Raw genomic sequence first — 22,176 nt, 5'->3', positions numbered from 1 at the left:
TTTTATAAACTTGCTGTCAAATAAAGTACAAAACATATCACATATCAGAAGTTATTCATGTTTAGTTTTATGCGGATGAGAATAATTTTATTAGTAAGTTAGCAGTCGACAAGTAAACAGAAGATCAAATATTTTATCATTTTACAAATGGGGAAGGGGGGGGGGTAGATTTAGGAGGATTGTGCTACTCTGAAAGTTTTCTGCCAGATTTGATTCTATAAATGGGAATTCCTAAACTTTTGGAATTTTAGATGGACGGCTCGGCTGCTCCTTCGGCTTTTCCCATCCAGTTTATCTTGCATTATTATAAATTATTTACTGCAGGGGGGGGGGTAGATTTAGGAGGATTGTGCTACTCTGAAAGTTTTCTGCCAGATTTGATTCTATAAATGGGAATTCCTAAACTTTTGAATTTTAGATGGACGGCTCGGCTGCTCCTTCGGCATTTCCCATCCAGTTTAGCTTGCATTATTATAAATTATTTACTGCTCGATAATATAATTATCAGACAGACAAAAATTTAACAAAGTATTATTAAGGGGATCAGAACTGCTGAATATTTGCTTTACAAAACAGGGGCGAAGTCTCAAATCGTAACAATTTCACAAGTGGTTTTGTTTTTAAATTTATTTTTCCTCCATTTTAAAGTAGAAAATCAGCATTCCTCTGCTATGCTACATGGCTAATGACATTGCTGAAAATGTTTAATAAATTCAATGACTTTTTGTTTACATATGTTTAAACTATACCTATGAAATATATAAGACCTTGTTTAGACCTGCGGGAGTAAAGGGACTTTTCAGTCTCATTCTGGCAGGATAAACAAGGTATATTCTATTCTATTCTATTCTATTCTATTTCCCATCCACCCAGTATTAAATTAAAGCTAAAATTTAACCTTTTGGGATTATGTTTTGCATTGGTAAACAACAACATATTATTAATCTGATTAACAATCATTGAGAGTACTATATTATGAGCAGATCTACAAATTAATTTGCAGATGAAAAAACTGCTTGGAAAACATCCTTGTGGAATTTTTACCCATTTATACACTGTGTTCATAAGGTCCCAGGCCACCCAGAAAGTTTTGCATGCAGACCTTGAATATTATAAAGAATTTTGGGAGGTTCTCGAAATTTGGAAGGGCGCCCTAGGGACACTCCTTTGGTCAACTTTGAAATCTTAAAGAGAACCCCTAAATTTTAACACACCAACTGCAAGACCTTGAATTTTTAAAATTTAAATTTGCCATGTTATTTCTCTGATATGGGAAGTTGGGGGTTCTCTTGAGATGTGAAAGTTGACCCCTCTGGGGGACCCTTCTAAGTTTTGTGTACCTTCCAAAATTCTTTACCACAATCAAGGGCCGCATGCAATATTTCCACTTCCTTAGTTGAACAGTAAAAAAGGTACATGGATGGCCTAGGACTTTATGAACAAAGTGTAGATACATTTTAGTATTGTTACGTAGGTATCTAAGTGGTTTACATTCTATAATAACTTTGAATGACCATTGTTTTTATTGTGGAAAAAAAAAAAATCTGGTGTGAACATCACGCGACTTTCTATTACATTTGCAGAATACGTATTTGGAAAAAAAAAAAAAAAAATGTAAAAACTTTTTGTCCCGAACTGCCTAAGGCGGCCGATTTTCGGTGGAAAATTTTATATCTCAAAATACTCCCCATGTAATAAGGGATCATTTTTAAAGTGTCCAAAAATTGAACTTTGTTTTATTTTAATTTAAGTCCAGAAATAGGCCGCCTACGGTGGCCAATTTTTGGTCGAAAATTTCCTATCTTAAAATACTCCCCATGTAATGAGGGATCATTTTAAAAGTGTCCAAAAATTGAACTTTTTTTTTAAGCAACATTGACCTAAAATACTCCCCGTGTAATAAGGAATCATATAAAGTATGAAAAAAATTGGATTTTTTTTTTCTCGAAGTTCGAAGGAACATTGACTTTGGTTGATATCTGGATGAGTGACTGTCCGAGTGTCCGATCTTTACCAAATTGTTACAGTCGCGTCCTTGGACCATACCAAATTTCATCGTTTTACTACAAACTGTTCTTGAGATATTTTGTATATACGTAAAACCTTTTCCACGAAGTTCCACGAAATGAGGGTTAAGTAACAATTACTATGGTTAATATCTGGATGGCTGATTATCCGATTTTTACAAATTGTTACAGTCGCGTCCTTGGACCATACCGGGATATCATACCAAATTTCATCGCTTTACAAAAAAACCGTTCAGGGTTAAGTAACAATTACTATGGTTAATATCTGGATGGCTGATTATCCGATTTTTACAAATTGTTACAGTCGCGTCCTTGGACCATAGCGGGATATCATACCAAATTTCATCGCTTTACAAAAAAACCGTTTTGAGATATTTTGTAAACTTTGTACTTTTTCCCATTTAAACCTGTAGTACGTACATACGTACGTACAGACCATGGGCTTAAAACCACTTTTTTGACATCAGGAAATCCCAAAACGGATATTTCCAACCATTTCCCGAATTTTAAAATTTGGACCGATTGCAATACTCTCATTACTAGTATAGCTCGCTATACTGTAGTAATAGAAAGTAAACAAGCAGGGCCCGTCCCTCCGGGAATTTTTTAGCCTGTAGTTTATTCGATCGTGATTATCAGAGAAAATCGAGTACCTATGTGCCTACCTAATTTGTTTAATATTCAGTTTATTATTATTCTTGATTTCATTTTTCGATTTTACCTTCATGTAATGATTTAAAATCAAGACTAGAGCCCGTTCTCCTTTATCCCCAATATAAGGTTTAAGTCACCCATCCATTTATTGGCCTTGCTCGGCGTAGCTTAACATAGGTGACGCTAAAACCGTTCTTGAAATAACGACTGAAGTGTTATCTAAAACTTTCTCGCTTTGAGTTCATAGGTCGTCGCGACAAATTTCCAGATCAAAGCTCATTTGTGTGAGAAAATATGAAAAAAATCCCCCAAAAACCAGTTTTTTGCCTTTTTGGTTCTCTGGACAAAATTTGCACCACCATTTTCGTGATCCTGGTCGCTTTGAGTTCATAGGTCGTCGCGACAAATTTCCAGATCAGAGCTCATTTGTGTGAGAAAATATGAAAAAAATCCCCCAAAAACCAGCCTTTTTGGTTCTCTGGACAAAAATTGCACCACCATTTTCGTGATCCTGGTAAAAAAAAAAACCTTTAATTTGATATATAGGTTGACCAGGTTTGAATAAGTCCTTCTATGGGGACAGAGTGACAGACAGACAGACGACACCGAAGCGAATACGATAGTCCGTCCCTTATTCCTTTTTACTTTCCTTATCCTATAGGAAGGAAAGTAATGTAATCGGGTCAAATTTTCGATGGTTCGGGAGTTTCTCGTCTTTTTACTTTCCTTATCCTATAGGAAGGAAAGTAATGTAATCGGGTCAAATTTTCGATGGTCAAATTTTAGTGCCAAAACACGTTTTGAGGTCCCTAGAGCCAAAATCCAAATTCAGCCATTGGTCCGTGTGTGTGTCTGTCTGTAAACAAAATATCTCGAGAACGGTAAGAGCTAGAGACTTGAAATTTGGTACGTATCTTTCAAATGTGACAAGGATGCGACACGAAACTTTTGGTTAAGACCGGTGCAACACTTAGGCATTTTACCGCTTTTTGGCGGTTTTCGGTGTAATTTAACAATATCTCGGGAACGGTATAAGCTAAAGACTTGAAAGAGACTTGAAATTTGGTATGTAGCTGTCAAATGTGACAAGGATGCGACACGAAACTTTTGGTTAGGATCGGTGCAACGGTTGGCGGCATTTTACAGCATGCAGCTGTCAAATGTGACAAGGATGCGACACGAAACTTTTGGTTAAGACCGGTGCAACGCTTGGCGGCATTTTACCGCTTTTTGGCGGTTTTCGGTGTATTTAACAATATCTCGGGAACGGTATAAGCTAAAGACTTGAAATTTGGTATGTAGTTCACAAATGTGACAAGGATGCAACCCAGAACGTTTGATTAAAATAGGTGCTGCGGTTGGCGGTATTTTGACCGCTTTTTGAGACGGGTTTCGACCGCTTTTTGGCGGTTTTAAGCCATATCGACTAAACGGTTAGAGATATTGTAAATGTTACAACAGAACACCCAAATAAGCACCATTCAATAGGATAAGGAATGTCGTGTGATGTTCACACCAGATTTTTATTACTATTGTAATAATAAAGGAAGGACGAACTAAAAAGCAGTAGTGGTTTTAGGTACTTAGTAATAATATAATTTTATTAGTATATTTTAACTAACGAAAGAATTGTAAATTTGTTTTTTTTTTCTAATGAAGATTGTGTCACAGGCAACTAAGAATTGTAATATATTTTTCTTGTAAATTATTGTAATATGGCCAATAGGTAGTTAAATATTATTTTTCATCCTAGTCTTTTCTTGGACTGATTTCCAACCAATCCAAACAGAACACAAACAGTAGGTAAAAATATTTTACCTGATCAAAGTTAGAATATTATTTATTTTTGTTGTTATTATTTTAATTCAAATGATTATTATTTATTAACTTGTTATAATGTATAGAAACATTAAAATTCCTTTACCCTACTTGTAAATTTTTTGTTGTTTATTATTATTTTTATTTTAGGACTATTGAGTAGCTACTTTAATCGAGTAGCAACCAGTGGCGGCCGGCATTACCAGTGTAAAAAGATTATTGAAATATGAAATATAGAAATTGATTGGAAAGGAGGCATTTAGTAATGCTGTGATATCCACTAAAGTTGTGAAAAAGCTCTGTTTTACCACAAATAATTCATGATTTTGATTATTATTATTATTATCTTGAATATAATCCCTACAGATTACATGAAATGTTCCTTTTGCAAGGAGATGCTACAAAATCAAACTGAATTTATCTTAGATCATACTGTACGGTGCTCAGTTGTTATGCGCCCAAACACTACCTATAGGTTTGTTTGCTGTTTCTGTGAATATCATACACTACTATCAACAGACATGCGGAAACACATCAGAAAGCACACAGGAGAGAAACCTTACCAATGTCAATATTGTACCTACAAGAGCACAAACAATTCAAATCTGAATACTCATATCAGAATCAGACATTCAGAAACGAAGATTTAATTTTCGTAATATATGTATGTATAATTAATAATAAAGTTCAAATCTGAATACTCATATCAGAATCAGACATTCAGAAACGAAGATTTAATTTTCGTAATATATGTATGTATAATTAATAATAAAGTATGATAAATATATTCTATGTCCATACTGTTCGAAAAAGTTTATAAAAGTCAAACTTTTTGAAGAACATATGCAAAAACACGCCCAAATTAAACTGGAATATGATCCTGATAAACCTCTAACAACGTGCTATCTATGCAAGAAAGATTTCGACAAACTTGATTTCGAAGATCATTTATCTGAAGTTCACAATATTGTCACCATCACTGAATTAACAGAGGAGACCGTAGAAACTTCTTCAAATGCAGAAGAATAAAATATGTTTTAGCAAACACATTTTTTATTTAATATGCAATTGATATAAGTACCTAGTATTTAGGAGTGTGATGAAAAATTTTCTACTTTTTTTTTCTCGTTGTAATTTTGTAATAACAAATTATTATCATTATGTAAGAGTGGTTTTTCTGCTCAGGTCAAAAATTCTTATAACACTAATGAATCTAATGATCAATAGATCAACTTTTCTTTTACGTCAAAATACTCGACACCAGTTATCCCTTTACACAAATTGTCACTTGATTTCAAATTTCAATTTGAATTTACTCCTTTAACTTGTTCTATTTGTTATGTCTACCAATTTATTTAGCCACATATGTATGTTATACCTGAAATAGATATTGTATGTACTATTTTTACCATATGAATTCATTACAGATGTTCAGGAGAGTTTAAACATAAATCAGTGTGTTCATTGTCATTTAACTTTGACAAAATCTACTGAAGTTATTGTAAAACACGCACAAACATGTATTTCAATGGTCAGACCAGATAGCTTTAAATACAAGTATGGCTGTTACCGATGTTCTTATTTTACATATGAATCTAATAACTTGAAGAAACATATTTTAAAACATACAGGTGAAAAACCATTCTCATGTAAAGTTTGTAATTACAAGTCCATACAGAAAATATCTCTCAGATTGCATATGCTCAATCATCATAAGACAGTTCTAAAATAAAAAGTGTAATATACCAAAGTAAGAAGTCATTTCATTATTTTAATAATCAGGTATAAAATTTAAATTTTGTGTAGAAATTTTTCCAAATCTGTTATTACATATTATTATAGTTCAGTAATGTAATTTAAATAGAAATTCGTGTGATGTTCACACCCATTTTTATCATATATTTTCAGATATGTACGAAAACCAACAATATTGCATCCACTGTAATAGCTATATTTCTTCAGATATTAAAGATCTAATAGAACATTGCAAATCATGCTCTCACATGACAAGACCGGATGCTTTCCATTTCAAGTTCGTTTGCTACGCATGTGAGTACAACACGTATATGTCGGGTAACATCAAGACACATCTGAGGTTACATTTAGACGATAAACCTTATAAATGTTCATTGTGCAACTATGAATGTCGTCAAAATGTTCATTTAAAGAGTCATATGAAATCCAACCATTAGTCCTATATTCCAAATACCAAAGGTTCCAAATACCAAAGGTATTTGTTTTCTATTCTAACCTTTTCCGCTATGATACTAGTGGTTTGGGAGGGAGGGGGGTAATGAAAGGGACAGGACTGTGAGTAACTTCCGAATAATTTGGACATTATTTTTTGCTTCAAAAAAAAAAAAAAAAAAAAAAAAAAAAAAAAAAAAAAACTTCCAACTCACTGGATTTAAGTTGCATAATGCATATTGAAGTAAAAGAAAAATAGGATTATTTTTCGGCAGAAAACCACGACTTCAATTCTATTACTTGACTAATTTTAGGATGATCTTGTTTCTGCAGGGTGTTCCAAATATTCTGTGTTTTACCCTGACCCCATTTTGATTTTTCGAAAAGATTTGATTTTAGTTATGGTTACGTATTATGGTGACATTCACATTATACAGAGAGGTCAAGTACTTTCAACAGGTGCCAACTTGTTTTATATAGCTATGTATTTCCTAAATGGTTATACATATAGGGCAGAGACGAATGATGGATATCTTAAGCCGTTCAAAAGGAAAATATTTTTCATATAACCGGGTCTACCCTGTATATATTTTGTTTCTTTCTAAAGTTTTCCTTTGTACATTATCTATATTAGAATAATAGTATATTAAGGTGTGTCCGAACATAGTTGACCACGACTGAACCGTACACACTGACTCGACAACATAGAACCACCACGTCGATCGACGGCCGGTGGATTATATGTGGACACAGCTTAATCTGTATTTAGCAAAGTAGATTTCATCAATGCATTTTTTTTTTCTTCTTATTTATTTTGTTGTCTTAAGGGTGTTTTTAGTCCCGTCCTTCCTTTATTATTACAATAGTAATAAAAAGGTATAAGGGACGGACTATTGTATTCGCTTCGGTGTCGTCTGTCACTCCGTTCCCATAGAAGGACTTATCCAAACCTAGTCGACCTATATATCAAATTAAAGGTCTTTTTACCAGGAACACGAAAATGGTGGTGCAAATTTTGTACAGAGAACCATAAAGCCAAAAAACTTGAGGTTTTTTTTACATTTCCACAATGAGCTCTGATCTTGAAATTTGTCGCGACGATCTATGAACTCAAAGCGAGAAAGTTTTAGATAACACTTCAGTCGTCATTTTATGAACTCAAAGCGAGAAAGTTTTGGATAACACTTCAGTCGATCATTTAAGACCGGTTTTAGCGTTATCTATGTTAAGCTACGCCGAGCAAGGCCAATAAATGGATGGGTGACTTGAACCTTATATTGGGAATAAAGGGAGAACGGGCTCTAGTCTTGATTTTAAATCATTACATGAAAGTAAAATCGAAAAATCAAATCAAGAATAATAATAAACTGAATATTAAACAAATTAGGTAGGTAAATAGGTACTGATTTTCTTTAATCGCGATCGAATAAACTACGGGCTAAAAAATTCGCGGAGGGACGGACCCAGCTTGTTATATGTAACGTATATTATACGTGCTTATAAACGAGGTAAGAAAATACGAGCATTTACCGAGATATGAACGATTTAAAAGAAAATTGCTTTTTGATTTGGTTCATCTGATATCCCTCTAGGTACTGCATTAATCATCAAGCTTTGAATAGTCGTTCGTGAAACACTCTCTGTAATATTTTTTTCACTAATTTTTTTTCTTCTTATTCTTAAATTGCAGAGCCACCTTCTACAGATAACAGTTTGGATTCAACAACAAAAAAGTTTGACTCACATCAGCCCCAACTTTAAAATCTTAAATGAGAACTCCCTGTACTTACTAGGTATGTGTTTTCAGAGCATAAAAATATAGGTTCATGGGTCTAGTGAATGTCTAGCTTCCAGGTCAAACCGATAAACAGTACCCTGTTTATAGATCTCAATTTTATAACGATGTTTCTTGGTGTCTAACAAAAATAACAATTAAGAAGAAAAAAAAAGGACTGATTCTTAAGAAATATAGGTAAAATATGAAATGTCATTAAAAAATCATACCTAGTCAATTAATTTAATTTAGATACTTGCACAGTTATTCAATATATCTATCAACTAAATTTGAAATTAAGTACTATTACTTACACGATACATACTCGGTTTACTAGAAATGAAGGTAGGTACAAAATTATGTAGATAAATGGACATCTTAGATACAAGGGTGACCCAAATGTTGTGCGTTTGGAATTTTTCATTAAAAATTAGAAAAAATTCAAATCAGAAATTATAATGAGTACAAAGTTCCATACCTGGGCTGGGACTGAATTCACGCCCCGCCCGATCTAATGTTTACCAGGAGATCGTCTTGACCACCACAGAGGCAGTCAGAAAAAAGTTTCAACGGGAATAAAGAACATATCCATGAACTAATTATGTATAGGCTGACATTTTTAGCTAAACAAGACACATAAAAAACGAGACACTCAATTTTATAACGATGTTTCTTGGTGTCTAACAAAAATAACAATTAAGAAGAAAAAAAAAGGACTGATTCTTAAGAAATATAGGTAAAATATGAAATGTCATTAAAAAATCATACCTAGTCAATTAATTTAATTTAGATACTTGCACAGTTATTCAATATATCTATCAACTAAATTTGAAATTAAGTACTATTACTTACACGATACATACTCGGTTTACTAGAAATGAAGGTAGGTACAAAATTATGTAGATAAATGGACATCTTAGATACAAGGGTGACCCAAATGTTGTGCGTTTGGAATTTTTCTCATGTTTCCAAAAAGTAACAATAATAATAAACGGGATTATTTGATTTTAGTTGCGGTCATTTTGGTGAATTAGTATTACACAAAATTAGAGTATGCTTCCCCGTGAATTGTTACACAGATTTTACGAATGAAGTTTTTTCATGGTTTTCAATTCTAAAATCTAATTTATCAAGCAAGTAAAATGTGACCCACAAATGTCAGGTTAGGATGTTTTTACAGTTATAATTTGAACATCTTTTTCTTTTTTAATAAGGGGGTTGGGGAAAAGCTTGGGCACCCTGTATATCTACCTTGTACCTACATAGATTTTCATATTATTGTAAATATGTACCTTGTTTTTACAGTTATAATTTGAACATCTTTTTCTTTTTTAATAAGGGGGTTGGGGAAAAGCTTGGGCACCCTGTATATCTACCTTGTATCTACATAGATTTTCATATTATTGTAAATATGTACCTACTAGTGGTTGACCCGTCCTTTGTACGGGACCACCACACACACAAACACACCCATTTATATAGATTATTAAGATGTAGGTACTCGGATGTTATTTCTATTTTTCAATGTAAAAAGAAATAACTAAGTGATAAAAGAAAGTCATGTACAACCATTTCAATGTGACTTTTATTTACTTGAATAAGAAGTGCTGGTGTTATAAGGGTAGATACTGACGGAAAGCATGCTTGATCTTGTGTCCAGTTTGCTTCCAATGATAGTAAAGTCCTTGCTTACTGGCAGATCTAAACTCACAAACCTTACAGTCGAATGGTTTCTCTCCCGTATGTATTGATCTGATGTGACTGCTCAGTTGATCTTGAAACCCAGTACGAAACTGACACAAATGACACTTGAACAGTTTGTCCTTAGAGTGAACCTTGTAGTAATGCGTTTTCAACTCAGTTTTAGTCCTTCCTTCATAGCTACAAAACAGACAAGGGAATTCACTTTCTGTTTGTAAATTTCTATAATAGTGTATTGTGGCATTGTGATTATCAAAGTCGGCTTGATCTTTTCCCTTATAATCGCAAACTGCACAAACCAAAGGTCGCATAATGATTGGTAACGAATAGTTCTGAGATTCTTTTTTGCAATCAGACTTGTGTGAGTCTACTGATTTGACCTCTGTTTTAAGTTCAGCTAGTAGATTATTTAACTTGAGATGTCCGTTTCTATGCTCTTCAAGAGCAGAGATTAGTGGAGTTTGAAACGAGCAAGAGCAACATCCCAGCAGAGGTAATTCACCTGATGAACCTCCCTGCTGATGCTGATGCTGCTGCTCAGTGGGTGTTTTTTCTGTTGCCTCGAGGTTTTCAATATTTGAAACTTCTTCAGTTTTCTGTGATCTTTTGTCAACATGACTTTCAGATTCGTGAGTTTTAAAATGTTCTTCTATCTCGCACTTGGTTCCTGTTTTGAACTCACACAAGTTACATATGATTGTTGTGGAGGGAAACAGGTTAGGTGCAGTTGAGTCATTGTTCAATACTTCTTGAGTCTCTTTGAATATTGTACTCAAGGATTTTTTAACTGAAATTTTTAAAATCATCGAGACAGTTAGTTTATAAAATTAATTAGGCTTACTAAATCATGGACACTCGTTGCTATCTTGAAAGCCCAGAAGAGGTTAGGTGCAATGAACTCTCAAGAATACGTAAGATTATTTTATAAAAGCAAAACACTCTGGGTACAAAAAAAAAAAAAAGAATTTAGGCAGAAAGCTGAAATTCTGACACCGGAGTACGATATGAGTAGTATAGAGCATGAGGCGCTCATTCTAGTCGTAGCGTCCACATTTGGCAACGGAGATCCGCCGGAGAATGGTCAGGAGTTTGCGCAGAACCTGCATGCGCTCCGCATTGGAGAGGATGCGAATAACTCCATCTCCACCATTGGGTAAGAGACTAACTAAGAGACATAGAACTGGATAAGAAGGAATTTTAATTGTATGATAGCGGTTAAACGTCATAGTGCAACATTCTAAATTATTAACTTCTTAAAGCCTTGAAAAAAAATCTGCTTGTAAAAGTGTAGCGATCAGTGTCGCAGTATTGCAAAGAAAAATTATTAGAATTGGAACAATACGTAGTAGAATCAGAGCGAAAAAATAAACAAAATTTTACCTTCATTTTACGACAAAGTAAGTGGGTACCCCTTACCTACCTCTAAAAAAATGGTTAATAAATTATTACCGATTGCAAAAACACACAATCGAATAAACGAAAAGAAAAGCAAAGATTACGCGGCTTACGAAAAGCTTTTGACATTTTAAGTCACCCTGTAGGTATGGATAAAAGTTGCATGTAGGTTTTGATACTTTTGATTAATTCACTTGGAAATTAAAACTGTGTGAAACGGATTTGGGACTTTTAATTTGGGATGTAAAGTTTAGGCGGCCTTTAAATGCCTTGACGGTAGAGGTGGGAAGCAGGGAACCTACCTCAGACTTTATGTTTGAAAATAATTTTGTAGAAAGATACCTCAGATTCTCAGAAGTTAGAAGATACATAAGTTTATACAAAGATACCTATCGTGTTTTGGCACTAAAAACTGACCATCGAAATTTTGACCCGATTACATTACTTTCCTTCCTATAGGATAAGGAAAGTAAAAAAAAGCGGTCGAAATACTGTTAACTATAAAAATACAGGAAAATTCCGCTAACCGTTGTTCCGATGTTCATAAAAATTACTAATGGGGGGTTTTAGGTATGGTTTTGGGGGGGTCTACTCTCATAACTTTTTCGATATATCTAACCGTTTTGTGAAAAACGCCAAAAAGCGTTAATTCTGCCTGTGGGCGGCGCCCAGTGCAACTTTTGCCGATTTTCAGATTTTTCCCTTTACTTACTCATCAAGACGTGCCAAAAAGCGTTAATTCTGCCTGTGGGCGGCGCCCAGTGCAACTTTTGCCGATTTTCAGATTTTTCCCTTTACTTACTCATCAAGACCATCCTGCCAAATTTAAAGTTTCTAGGACATCGGGAAGTGCCTCATAATTTTGATGAGTGATTTTCGAACCGTTTTTCCTACCCCTTCCGGTAAAGCTGGAACTTCGAAATTTTGCAGGTATAATAAGGAAGTATAGGTTAACATATGGTCCAAACGTGAGATTACATTGAAAATTGACGGAGTTATGATAGGGGTAAAAATGCGTCGAAATGTTTCGTGTAATATACACACTGGCGTGCTCAGGCCGGAACTTGGCCTGGCGCACTAAATTTCGTCTGTGGGAAAATCCTCAGAAAATAATAATAAATGAAGTAAGTAAATTAGTAACAAGACATAAAACTCACAACTTTCGTATACGTGAATAATTACCTTACGCACGGCTCGCTTGGATGGATAAGTAAGAAATGCCTAATATAGGCCCTTGGATTGGGCAACTAAGCTCTCGACCACACCGCCAAGCCGCGCCGTAGCAGTCATGTTAGTCATGTAGTACAAGTATTGCAAGATTAGGGGAAGGAGTTTGCATTTTGTTTAAAGGGCTGTCTGATTGTAATCATTTGCAACATAATAAAATTGAATTTTAAATAAATAACTCTTGAAGTTGTAGACTGTATGTAAAAAGTAATATATTATTTGAATAAAGTTACAAAATAAGGACTACGCGGTTTCGCGAATCCCGCGAAATATCGCGAACATCAAAATTAACTGAAATGTACCTGTATGACATATCATGTCACAATGTTTTTCCCTCATAAATCACGAGGTAACATCAGATTTAGGATTGAGGTCATTTCTCGCGAATTCTCGAAATTTCAATTTCGCGAATTTGCGAAAAATGACCTCGGTCCGAAATCTGATGTTAATTATTAATAACACCTTCCATGTGAACTAACCATTCAACGGGGAAAAATTATACACATGAATTTTTCTCTCGCTTTTGTTTCTATAGTCCTAAGGCGAGAGATCCAAGAGGCATGTAAAGATTCTAACCCATCTGATTATACTATGAACGATGTAGATCTGAATTCACCTGTGATGCTAGAGACTTCAACTCATTCTCTATTATTAATAACACCTTCCATGTGAACTAACCATTCAACGGGGAAAAATTATACACATGAATTTTTCTCTCGCTTTTGTTTCTATTTCTCGCGAATTCTCGAAATTTCAATTTCGCAAATTTGCGAAAAATGACCTCGGTCCGAAATCTGATGTTACCTCGTGATTTATGAAGGAAAAACATTGTGACATGATATGTCATACAGGTACATTTTAAATACCTACTTTGTCGATTCGGGAACTTTGCAATTTTCGCAAATTCGGGAAAAATGGTCTCCATCCTAAATGTGACGTTACCACATGATTTATGAAGGAAAAACATTGCGAAATGATATGTCACACAGGTACATTTCAGATGATTTCAGTTAGTTTTGATGTTCGCGATATTTCGCGGAATTCGCGAAACCGCGAATCGCAGAAAAATAGTGAATAGTCTATTGTGCATGAAATTTTACGTAGAACAATAATATATAATAAAAAATTGGGGTTCTCATTTAAAATTCCAAAGTTGGTACCAAGTTCGCGGTTTTCGCGAACTTGTTCGCGAATTTTATTATTGCCAAAAAGTGTTTTGCAAAAATCAAAGACATACTGGTTTTTTTTTTACTTTCCTTATCCTATAGGAAGGAAAGTAATGTAATCGGGTCAAAATTTCGATAATCAGTTTTTAGTGCCAAAACACGTTTTGAGGTCCCTAGAGCCTAAATACAAAGTTTCAGCCATTGGTCCGTGTGTGTATCTGTCTGTCTGTGTGTCTGTCTGTCTGTCTGTCTGTAAACAAAATACCTCGAGAACGGTAAGAGCTGAATTCAACTGTATCTCTTTGACACCTAATATTTCAGGTTTTTCAAAGGTAATTGAGGAAAGAGAGGTAAATGGTCTCGAAGAAGAAGAAGAAGAAGAGATTAAATATTTTTAAAAAACATACATAAACAATCTGCCAGCCTCTGGCTGGTTGTCAAATAAAAGCACAGAATACCAATTAGTCATAGGATATTTGTCTTGATATTTGTCATATTAATCATAGGGTCAGAATACCATTTTGGGTGGGTATCGCTGATTTTTAGGTGCAGGTGTATCCGATTTCTTGAAAATACCAAAATGTTGAGTTCCTTAAGACCTACATAATGATGATGAAATAACAGAAGGTATTCACAGGGATTGAACTAATAGAAGTTAATACAAGGCAGACTAGTCTGGGGAGAAAGTGGAAAGCATTTTTCTTCGGCCAGCTTGAACTTTGCCCTCTTTTTCTACATTAGGTATATCAAAATCTCTAATGCTGTACCTACTCGTGTCATAAGATCTTGAGGTTCTAAGTTAAGACATTAGCATCAGCCTCACCCAGCATTAGTATTGTCTTCTACTTGAGATTGTTAATAATAATTATGATTCCCATAAACAATTGAACGTTTAATGAGAGAATTCAATAGAACAATCTTCATTTTACGAGCTATATCGGTATGTACCTACCTACTAACCCAAGAATGTTATGCTTAGGTCTACAGATACACCTTCTAAATTGATATGTTCGTTTTGTTTGGAAGAAGTCGATAATTCAGCATTGAAAATGTTTGAACACAATTGCGATGGTGTATTGAATGCTCGAAAATACACTTGTTTGTTATGTAAACAGAAGGAGTCGCAAGCTTGGAAAATAAAACGTCACTATTTAAAACACACCCAAGAAAAGTTTTTTGCCTGTAGTCATTGTGACTATAAAAGTGCTTACATAAATGACGTCAAAAAACACACTAGAAAACATACTGGAGAAAAACCATTTAAATGTCAAATATGTCCCTATGCTGCTGCCGATAGTAAGTCACTCCGAGTTCACTATAAAACACATGCAAAAGAAAATGGAAGGAGAGTTTATCATTGTACAATATGTTCAAAGAGATTTTACACCAAATCTAAATTAGATTTCCATGTGAACCTCCATAATTTAAACTATAATTGTGAAGTCTGCGAGAAGGTGTTTGATAAAATAGAAGAGTTTGAGAATCATTTAAGTGACAATCATATATTTACTTACGATCATGGAACTAAGGATGATAAGCTTGAAAAACTATCCGCTGAAATGCTCTATCAGGAAGAAAGAGATACTATTGTATTCTTTCCCTGTCGCGTATAATATCTCTAGTAGCGCGGTCAAACTTTCTTGACTTGGCGGGGCGGAGCGCTACCGCGCTCCTTAATCTTTAGTTATTCTTATTATGCATCCACGATTCCAAAAATCGCATTAGAAAAATTTCTGTCTGTGTGTGTATGTATGTCTGTCTGTTACGCTAAATAGACCTCACGAGAAAACGGCTCAACCGATTTTGATGAAATTTTTTGTGGTTGTTAAGAAGAGTACTCGGAGTGACATAGACTACTTAAAATTGTCACATTCCATCCTGATTCAAAATGGCGGCGGTTCAAAGTTATGCCTATTACGCTGCACTGATACACGTGTCAGGGAGCGCGACCCTGTGTGTGTGTGATGGGTGTGTGTGTGTGTGATGGGTGTGTGTAATGTGTATGTGTGTGGTGGTCCCGTACAAAGGACGGGTCAACCACTAGTAGTGAATATACGGGTGTGTTAAGATATACCTACAAGAAATAAACTAGATCGTTTTTATTTAGCGTAAAGTTGAAAATAGAAACAAACAAAAAGTAAAATAATAAATCTTAAACTCCGATAAATGTGAATCACATCGGTACCTACTGAATTTCCATCCTGACGAAAACTTCACTTAATATTAAAATTAAATCGTATTTGTACTTTTATCTCTCTCTCCCTCCCCCTTACTCCACATCAGTATCATCTGTTTGAGATTCATCCAGTTCTGTGTCTGTCAGATTTTCTTTCTCTTCTTGTACCTTCATGTGTTGTTCCAGCCAGAATGAAGGATCACATTCATACACCTGACAAAATACAACAGTTTACATTGAAAAACAAAACAACCTCTGCCTAGAAGTCTGGTGGTTCGGTTCACATTCACCAGGAGATCCGGGTTCAATTCCTAGCAAGAGCAAAAGTTAGATCATATCGGCTCGTACGTCTCGTATTTCTCTAGAATTTCAAGCAGCCCCACAACAGTTCTTACGAGGCTACTAAAGCCCTAATTACATGAAATAAGTTTACATCCTGATGGTTTGTTCAGCTTGTAAACTGACTCCGAAATTCCGTATAATCATGTTTCCTGATGAAAGTTTTTTTTTTTTTTTCAAGAGGTTTTACAGAGGGAACTGCAACTGCTATGGTCTTATCGTCCCGAAAATAATAATAAAATTAATAATGTAGTGTTTTATTAATATTAAATTTAAAATTAAGCATCCTTTGGAGGGGAAAAAATCGTTTTATTTTTAATAAACTTCTTACTAGTTTACTTACATTCAACAATTATCAGATAGGATTTCATGTGAAAACTTTTTTCTTATCAATAATATGTTGTTTTCAGTTACAGAGAACGCAATTTGTATATTTTGCGAACAGGAAATAAGAAATTTGGCCGATTGCTTGAAAAACCATAGATGTATAGAAATCACCAACGCCGAACATTATCCTAATGTTTGTTGTGTTTGTGGACAGAAAGAAGCCCAGCCTTGGAGGTTGAAACGTCATTTCTTGAGACATACAAAAGAAAAATTCTACGGGTGCAATGTATGCGATTATAAAAGTGCATTTGTAAATGATGTTAAAAAACACATGAGAAAGCACACTGGAGAGAAACCATATAAGTGTAGTCACTGTTCTTATAGAGCAGCGGAAGGTAAAGGATTGAGAAGTCATTTGAAAACTCACACTAATGAGTATTCAAAATATATTCGTGTAGTCACTGTTCTTATAGAGCAGCGGAAGGTAAAGGATTGAGAAGTCATTTGAAAACTCACACTAATGAGTATTCAAAATATATTTTATGTCCATTTTTTTTTCACATTTTCTCACACAAATGAGCTCTGATCTTGAAATTTGTCGCGACGACCTATGAACTAAAAGTTTTAGATAACACTTCAGTCGTTAATTGAGGACCGGTTTTATCGTCACCTATGTTAAGCTACGCCGAGCAAGGCCAATAAATGGATGGGTGACTTAAACATTATGTTGGTAGTTATTAGGAAACATTAAAAGGAATAAAGGGAGAACGGGCTCTAGTCTTGATTTTAAATCATTACATGAAAGTAAAATTAAAAATGAAATCAATAGATAATAATAATAATAATAATAATAATAATAATAAACTGAATATTAAACAAATTAGGTAGGTACATAGGTATTAGGTACTGATTTAACCACGATCGAATAAACTACGGACTAAAAATTCCCGAAGGGACGGGCCCAGCTTGTTATTTTTATTAATCAACGAACCTTAACTGTTGTGTGATGTGAATGTCTATAGTGATATTCAAGTGCTCTCACTTCACGGGTTTTGTATTTACAATCACAACAATTGTAATACGTGAAGGATGCCTCGTTAGACACATCTTTTTGACAAACGTTTTTCAAGTGCCGTTTCAACCCAAATCTACGGGAGAAAGTCTTGTTACAATTCGGGCAGTGATAGCCTTCTGTCAGATGCTGTTTGTTCGTCTGAGATCTGCTCTGATCAGAATCAGTCACATCTGAAAAGAGCAAGTGTTACGTCCATTAGACTAGGATGAAAGTCCAATTTGTCCTAAAAAGTTAGTCGTGCTAGGTTAACCTTAGAGATACTGAGAAGAAAACAAAATATAATGTTCTTATTACTATAGTGCAAGAATAATAATCTTATTATTTCATACAGCCTAAGTCATGTCTATCCGTTAGTGCTCAAAGGATTTTCATTGTCCAGCGTATTCAGTTCAGTATTTTCAAGTACAAGGAGTTGGAAGTTTTTTTTTTTTTTTTTTTTTTTTTTTTTTTTTTTTTTTTTAAGAAGCAAAAAATAATGTCCAAATTATTCGGAAGTTACTCACAGTCCTGTCCCTTTCATTACCCCCCTCCCTCCCAAACCACTAGTATCATAGCGGAAAAGGTTAGAATAGAAAACAAATAGGTACCTTTGGTATTTGGAACCTTTGGTATTTGGAATATAGGACTAATGGTTGGATTTCATATGACTCTTTAAATGAACATTTTGACGACATTCATAGTTGCACAATGAACATTTATAAGGTTTATCGTCTAAATGTAACCTCAGATGTGTCTTGATGTTACCCGACATATACGTGTTGTACTCACATGCGTAGCAAACGAACTTGAAATGGAAAGCATCCGGTCTTGTCATGTGAGAGCATGATTTGCAATGTTCTATTAGATCTTTAATATCTGAAGAAATATAGCTATTACAGTGGATGCAATATTGTTGGTTTTCGTACATATCTGAAAATATATGATAAAAATGGGTGTGAACATCACACGAATTTCTATTTAAATTACATTACTGAACTATAATAATATGTAATAACAGATTTGGAAAAATTTCTACACAAAAACTGTTTCATATTCACACACTGATCGCTCTATCTCCTGAACCACAACACCTAGAAAGCTGAAATTTGGTAGGAATATTATCAACGGGAATAAAGAACATATCCATGAACTAATTATGTATAGGCTGACATTTTTAGCTAAACAAGACACATAAAAAACGAGACACTCTTACCTTATATCGAGAACAAAACAGTTTGGATTCAACAACAAAAAAGTTTGACTCACATCAGCCCCAACTTTAAAATCTTAAATGAGAACTCCCTGTACTTACTAGGTACACTCTCGACCAACATTTTGAGTTTCATTTATGTTTTTAGTTTGATAACTATGCAGCTAATAGGGAGCGCGCAGCGCGACCGTATTTTTTTTATTTACATAAGTACTAATGGAAGATGATTCATACAGCTCAGACACTTCTACACTAAACACTAGTGGGCTTCATATCCAATGTGTTATGTTTCGAAATGACATGATATTTCAACACTTGTCGGCGGGTACATTTAAAATCGCAATACCAACATTGAAAAGGTTTGAGTCCGGTGTGCCTTGTTAAATGATCACGAAGCGTTTTGTCGCGCGAAGCACTATAATCACAATATGCACATTTGTATGTTTTCACTCCCGTGTGGGTTCGCACATGCTCTTTCATATCTTTCTTCTTTCGCGTGTGATACGAACATGCGTAGCAAGTATACCGAAAGGCTTCGGAAGGTCTAGCTACACTTTCACACAACTTGCAATGCTCTATCAGGTGCTGTTCTTCCGTGCTTAATACTAAGCCACAAAATGCACAGGGCACTGAAATAAAACATATAGAGGGTAAAATTGCTCTAGTGATATTTCTAGCTGTTCATATTTCAAAGTTTTATTACTTTTTTTGTCTAATGAAATACTGAGTAGGAATTAAATTGAATAATTTTAAGGAAATAAATACACCATCGCAATTGTGTTCAAACATTTTCAATGCTGAATTATCGACTTCTTCCAAACAAAACGAACATATCAATTTAGAAGGTGAATCTGTAGAAGGTGGCTCTGCAATTTAAGAATAAGAAGAAAAAAAAATTAGTGAAAAAAATATTACAGAGAGTGTCTCACGAACGACTATTCAAAGCTTGATGATTAATGCAGTACCTAGAGGGATATCAGATGAACCAAATCAAAAAGCAATTTGTAACCTGTTTTTTTGTTGGGTGTTAATAATTTTTACTTTTTAGCCATTGTAGCCAAGAGTGTATCACAGCCCAAGCACGGTACCTGTGTTATGCTAGTGCCTCAAAGTTTCAGGATTCAATTTACAAAAAAGCATAAAAATACAAATATCTCTGGATGTAACAAGGCCCACTCATTCTCATGAGAACAATAAGTTACAAAAATCTTTTCTTATTAATTCTAAACTGTTAAAAAGAAAATAAAAACAGATATACTATGTTTAAAAATGGTAATGTGATACCTACATGTAGGTACTTTTATTGATATCTACATAATATAATTACTAGTAGTTCTGTGAACTGTAGACCTCACGCAGACTCTTTTGTCCAAGCCCTCCAAGCTGATAGTGCTGATACTCTGATACTAATGTAGAATGTACCTATGAATGCAATTGAAATGACTTTGCTATTCCAATGAATAGAAAAGAAGTAGGTACCTCTTACGTAATTAAAAGGGAACAGGTTTCAGATATTGACCCTTTTTACTTTCCTTATCCTATAGGAAGGAAAGTAATGTAATCGGGTCAAAATTTCGATGGTCAGTTTTTAGTGCCAAAACACGTTTTGAGGTCCCTGGAGCCTAAATACAAAGTTTCAGCCATTGGTCCGTGTGTGTGTCTGTCTGTCTGTCTGTGTGTCTGTCTGTCTGTCTGTAAACAAAATATCTCGAGAACGGTAAGAGCTAGAGACTTGAAATTTGGTATGTAGATGTCAAATGTGACAAGGATGCGACACGAAACTTTTGGTTAAGACCGGTGCAACGCTTGGCGGCATTTTACCGCTTTTTGGCGGTTTTCGGTGTAATTTAACAATACCTCGGGGACGGTATGAGCTAGAGACTTGAAATTTAATATGTAATTCACGAATGTTACAAGGATGCAACACAAAACGTTTAGTTGAGATGGTTGCTGCGCTTGGCGGTATTTTCACCGCTTTTGGACAGATTTCGACCGTTTTTTGGCGGTATTCAGCTATACTGACTAAACGGGTAGAGATATTGTAAAAGTTACAATAGGACATAAAAATAAGCATCATTCAATAGGATAAGGAAAGTCGTGTGATGTTCACACCAGATTTTTATTACTATTGTAATAATAAAGGAAGGACGGACTAATCAATAGTCTAAAACCGTAATTCAAACCTTCGGTTTTTTGCAAGACGTGTAAAATGCGTTTGCTTCGTGTTACATAATTACTACTAACTTTGCGTAAATACACTGAAAGAGCTTCGCTGTATGGAAAATTTGAGATGCAATTATGATGCACATTAGAAGACTGGCTGAGACTGTATTAGTTATTTTAATCGTTAAGAGAGTACTGCGGTCGAGCTTAATAACAATACTTTCCAATCCGATGGTTTATAGATGGCGAGACAGACGCCCGCTATTTTTTACGTAACAAATACCAAGGTTTATTTGGTTGTAAACCGCTGTCTAAAAAAAGAAGCATTAAAAATGAAAAAAAAAAAAAAAAAAAAAAAAAAAAAAAAAAACGATTGGTAAGTAGCCACCACTCCTAACACTGACTTGATGGAGCGTGTCGTACTGAGCCTTTTCGAATCAAAAAAATAAAGCTAAAAAAAAAAAAAAAAAAAAAAGAGTTGAACGTACGGAATATCGTCGCGCCGGTACTATTACACTTACCAGGTATGTCAATAAAGCCACAGACCCCAAGCCCTGGTCGCATGCTTGTTAGTTAGCAGCTATAACCCATGAGCGCCCTGACTATACCCGTAACGTGTAAGACGTTCTGGCGTAGGAAAACCACAGCGTTGGACGGCCACAGTCTGACTCGCTTAAATTTCACGCAGAGTGCTTTTTACCACTGCTTATATTCCTAATATCCCACGATCTATGTCAGTTCTTTGGATCGACACGAATTCTAGAGCGGAGTGATGAACTAGCCGGACTAACTTGTACAGTATACTCGTATTATTCTTCAGTTGCATTTGAATGACATGGGATTTTCCATAGGACATAAATATGTACACTTAACCGCATTTACGTAAGTTTTGTTAGGATACAGCGCGAAAAGAAAGATCACATAGAAAGAATATTGAGTCTTAGTTTTTAAAAGTACT

The 22,176-nt window shown here is 34.8% G+C and overlaps 3 protein-coding genes across 3 annotated transcripts; 2 read left to right on the top strand and 1 right to left on the bottom strand.

The window, feature by feature from the left end:
- The first annotated feature begins 5,277 nt into the window (after positions 1–5,277).
- Positions 5,278–5,644, top strand: LOC113466776. The gene has a single exon (XM_026822464.1). It carries the CDS (start codon positions 5,343–5,345, stop codon positions 5,526–5,528), a length of 186 nt encoding a protein of 61 aa, XP_026678265.1. The 5' UTR covers positions 5,278–5,342; the 3' UTR covers positions 5,529–5,644.
- Positions 5,645–8,064: 2,420 nt separating this feature from the next.
- LOC108252189 (gastrula zinc finger protein XlCGF49.1-like) lies at positions 8,065–15,562 on the top strand. Its single transcript, XM_017443399.2, has 2 exons — positions 8,065–8,391; positions 14,937–15,562. Exon 2 carries the CDS (start codon positions 14,999–15,001, stop codon positions 15,560–15,562), a length of 564 nt encoding a protein of 187 aa, XP_017298888.1. The 5' UTR covers positions 8,065–8,391; positions 14,937–14,998.
- Positions 10,067–10,967, bottom strand: LOC103507622 (zinc finger protein 60-like). Its single transcript, XM_008472116.3, has one exon. It carries the CDS (start codon positions 10,965–10,967, stop codon positions 10,074–10,076), a length of 894 nt encoding a protein of 297 aa, XP_008470338.1. The 3' UTR covers positions 10,067–10,073.
- Positions 15,563–22,176: the final 6,614 nt, after the last annotated feature.

Source organism: Diaphorina citri, unplaced genomic scaffold (assembly GCF_000475195.1).
Source record: "Diaphorina citri unplaced genomic scaffold, Diaci psyllid genome assembly version 1.1 scaffold330, whole genome shotgun sequence".
In the NCBI taxonomy this organism is placed as follows: Eukaryota; Metazoa; Arthropoda; class Insecta; order Hemiptera; family Psyllidae; genus Diaphorina; species Diaphorina citri.
This window is presented reverse-complemented; position numbering and strand designations above follow the sequence as displayed.

What these genes read in the sequence shown, in the direction of transcription:
- LOC113466776 (XM_026822464.1), top strand. Translation starts at nt 5,343, where the DNA reads ATGCAAAAACACGCCCAAATTAAACTGGAATATGATCCTGATAAACCT.
- LOC103507622 (XM_008472116.3), bottom strand. Translation starts at nt 10,967, where the DNA reads ATGATTTTAAAAATTTCAGTTAAAAAATCCTTGAGTACAATATTCAAA.
- LOC108252189 (XM_017443399.2), top strand. Translation starts at nt 14,999, where the DNA reads ATGTTTGAACACAATTGCGATGGTGTATTGAATGCTCGAAAATACACT.